This window comes from Lipotes vexillifer, unplaced genomic scaffold (genome assembly GCF_000442215.2).
Source record: "Lipotes vexillifer unplaced genomic scaffold, Lipotes_vexillifer_v1.1 scaffold1824, whole genome shotgun sequence".
Taxonomy (NCBI): Eukaryota; Metazoa; Chordata; class Mammalia; order Artiodactyla; family Lipotidae; genus Lipotes; species Lipotes vexillifer.
Genome location: NW_006789288.1, coordinates 749,850 through 753,758, shown reverse-complemented (window position 1 = coordinate 753,758; position 3,909 = coordinate 749,850). Strand labels below are relative to the sequence as shown.

At 49.3% G+C, this 3,909-nt stretch overlaps 1 protein-coding gene across 2 annotated transcripts in view; it reads right to left on the bottom strand.

The window, feature by feature from the left end:
* Positions 1 to 3,909, bottom strand: part of CRMP1 (collapsin response mediator protein 1) — a 68,438-nt gene that overhangs the window by 43,386 nt on the left and 21,143 nt on the right. For both annotated transcript variants that reach the window (XM_007462459.1, XM_007462460.1), the window contains exon 2: positions 1,382 to 1,470. In XM_007462459.1, coding sequence (XP_007462521.1) covers positions 1,382 to 1,470 — 89 coding nt within the window. The remainder of the gene's footprint in view (positions 1 to 1,381; positions 1,471 to 3,909) is intronic.

The following is a 3,909-nucleotide window of genomic DNA, read 5'->3' as shown; positions in this document are numbered from 1 at the left end:
GAAAGAGTGAGCTGGGCAGCGGGGGGAATGAACTGGAGGAGGTGAGGCCTGAGTTGGCCCAGAAATGGTCAGATCCATCCAGGACTAGGGGTGGGGGCAGGCAGAGGGAGGCAGGGGAGGGCTCAATGCTGCCTCGAGCACCTACTCTTCACAGGGCCTTTGCACAGATGGTCTCTTAATGCTCACGACAATCCACAGCCTCCTCCTCTCCGCTCCTCACCATCATCATCATCGTCATCAGCGCATACATGGCCCCGGGATGGGCCCACCAATAGACCCCACTCCTGTTTGAGCGTGGCCTTGCTCACACCCCCTCTGCCTTTCCTTCCAGTGCCAGCTGCCCAAACTGTATCGTGAGATGGTCTCTGACTCTACTCTTCCAGACTCCAGAAGAAGAGGCCGAGCAGCAGACGGTAAAATGTGGAAAGCACGTAAAAACCACTGTCTGGTGTTATGGACTGAATTGTGTCCCCCAAATCCACATACTGAAGCCCCAACACCTCCGAATGTGACTGTGCTTGGAGATAAGGTGTTTAAACAGGTAACTAAATTAAAATGAGGCTGCTAGGTCGGGGGTCCTAATGCAATAGGGCTGACGTCCTTATAAGAGGAAGAGAAACTGGAGGCACACACACAGAGCAAAGGCCACGTGAGCACACGTGAGACAGCTTTCTGCAAGCCAGGGCGAGAGGCCTCAGGAGAAACCATCCTGCTGGCACCTTGATCTGGAGGCCTTCAGCCTCCAGAACTGGGAGAAATAAATTTCTGTTGTGTAGGCCACGCCATCTGGGGTATTGTGTTATGGCAGCCCGGACAGACTAACACACTTGGGAGGTCCTAGCAGGGCTGAAGGGGCAGCCAATGGGGAGGAGGCAAAGGAGAGCTCCAGTCCCAAGGCATGTCTTCCCTTTAAACGCCAAGGCTCTGCCTGGGGGCTAAACATGACTCCTTCTCTCCCAGCCCCCTCCACCCAATTCCAGAAATTCTGGGCAGGTAGAAGAAAGAGCTGTGAATCAGTCAGATGAGCTAGGTTGGAATCGAGGCCTTGCCCCTAACTCATTCTGCAACGTGGGACAGCCACTTAACCCCATGGCCCCCCCTCCCAGGAACAGAAGAGGGGCCAGCATGTGTACCTCACAGCCTCTGTGGGCATCACAGCCTGCGTGAGCGCCGTGGCAGGGAGCCTCGTGCGGTCACGGGGCGCTCAACAAACACGAGCCCCTTCTACAGCCACGGTTTGCACCTCCCACATCTCTCCATCCCTGAGAGTCACAAGAGCTGGCACATTCATTCTGGGGCAGAACACCAGCCTTCCAGTCCCTCTAAGGGCCAGGCAGCCTAGCGAGACGGGCTTCTTAAAAGGTCTGTTTGGTCAACCCACTTTATGAGTCCATCTTCCAGGTAGACATCGGCATAGAAGGACTGGTCATCGTTGATTATTCGTCCACCCTTGATGAGGAGTCGGTCACTCTGAAAAGCCAAGCAAAGTAGTAAATGTCATTAGAGAAGAGCCAGGAAATGTTTTTTTTCTTTCTAACTTTTAACATAAAACTTTTCAACTCTTTTCTAAAGTAATGGTATTAAAAAGCCCCCTGTGAACCTTCACCCAGAGTCTTTAAACGCTTCACCATCCTCCTTTCACCTCTTTCCCCTCCAAACACTTCGGCTTTGTTTTTGCTGAGATATTATAAAGCAAATCCCAAGTATCATATAATTTCACCTATAAATACTTTAGTACATAATCTCTAACTGTCGAATATAATAAAACTCAATTTAGAGACATTTTAAAAGATAGTGAAGTGACCAAAAAATAAATGCAACTCCCCCAGAAAAACTCCAATCACTGTTCTGACGTTTTTCTCCGATTTCCCTCTATTTTCCATACTTGTGATTCTAGCACCGTAGCCGTTCACTCACCCATGCACCCATTAGATGCCGGCCGATTGCCTCGGCTCCAAGCCCAGGGCCAGGCCCTGATGAGCCAGGGCAGAATGAGCTCTCATGGAGCTGAGGAGGGAGAGACAGAGGTTTAACAAATGCTGGGAGCAGGTGGGGTTCCAAAAGAGAAGGATAGGGTGCCCACCGTGGCCGCAAAGTAAAAGGGCTGCCAGCCTTCGTAAAGGTCAGGTAAGGCAAGCTCAGATCAAGAAAATAATTCTAGATAAGCTGGACCAAACGAAGGGTGGGGCAGAAGGCCAGTATGGCGAGTGCTGAGTGTCTGGGCAGAGAAGTGGTGTGCCAGGTCCTAGAGGCAGCAGGGGATGTAGCAAATTCTAGGAGCTAAAAAGAAAACACGATTGTGTCCTTTTTCTGCATTTTACCACAACCATAATTTTTAAGTGGCTACAAAATATTCCATTTTATGGATGCACAATAGATTGTTAATTTCCCCCATTGTTCTTTTTAATGTTTCACAATGATAAATATTGCTATAATGAACATCTTTATGCACAAAGCTTTTCCTGAATTTGTACTATTTGTTAGGCTAAATTCTCAGAAATGTTAACAACTGAGTCAAACAGTATGAACCTTGCTTTCAGCCCTTGATAAATATGACCAGGTTGCTTTCCAAAAGTACCTCCCCAATTTGCCATCCCGAGACCACCAAAACATCCTTGGTTATCATTCATATTTGTTAATTTGCATTTCTTGGAGGCTGAGAATTTTTTTTGCCACGTGCGTATTTGCTATTTGTATTATCTCCTAGCTGGAGATGGGGTGATGGATAAAACACAGCTTCTGCCCTTAAGCCCCACCCTTTGGGCAGGAAGACAGACAGGAAACAGACAGCAACGATTCAGGGTAAACACCTCAGAAGGAGTGTTGCGTGGGTTCCCCTGGAGGCAGAGCCTGAGACAAGGATTTAGAGGTAAGCAGTGATTCTGGGAGGTGATTCCACGAAGGGGAGTTAGGGAGGCAGGCACTGATCTGGCTAACACTGTGAGCAACTGGGGCTTGATCCCGCCGGGACACTCTTAGGAACCCTCTATCACAGAATGTGCCTCAGATCCGTGCCAGTGGTCCCACAGCATTGACCACGAGAGGAAGGCAGAGGATGCTGCGCAAGCCTGGAAAAGAAGGGTTTCACCCAAACTCAGGAATCAGGCAAGGCTTGCTGAGCAGACACAGAGCACGCAGCCTGCTGCTCAGAACCCTCCAGTGGGTTCTTGTCGCAGTGTATTTTCCCCAGAGTGAAAGCCAAGTCAGCGAGACCCTATTTAATCTGGAATCCTACTATGTAGGTAAAATTCACTCTCTCATTTGCTTCAGGTCTCTGCTCAGTGTCACTTACCTGACAGCCCTCCCCTTGGCTGCCCTGTTTGGAACACCTTACACAGCTGCCCTGCCTGCAGACCCCTCACCTCTTACCCACTTTAAGTTTACACAGTACTTAATATAGTATATCTGACATAGTCTCTATTTACATGTTTGTTTAAAAATGTGACTTGTCCCACCAACATCAGAGCTGTGGTGTGTTACCCCACTGCCTGTGTCAGGCACAACTCACAGGGGACCAATCATAGACACGTTGCTGTGGATGGACGGTACCACCTAGAGTTGTCCCTGCAGTTTCTTAAGAGACTTAGCTCCATGGGGGCAGAGATTTCATCTATTTTCTTCATTGCTGCATCTCTGATACTTTGGACACAGCCTGGCAGGATGGATGGATGGATGGATGGATGGATGGATGGATGCCTGAACTGATTCTTGAAGGATGAATGGGTGAAGATGGAGAGAAAAGGCATCACAGCCGTAAGACAAAAAACTATGAGCCACGAGCCAAGGAAGAGAAGTATGTCCCGTTCTCGAGGAGAGGGGTCCCTGGAGGAAGGGGCTTCAAGCTCAGTCACTCCCAGGGCCAACAACCTCCCTCTTAGCCATAAGACAGAAGCCAGGACCTAGGGAAAG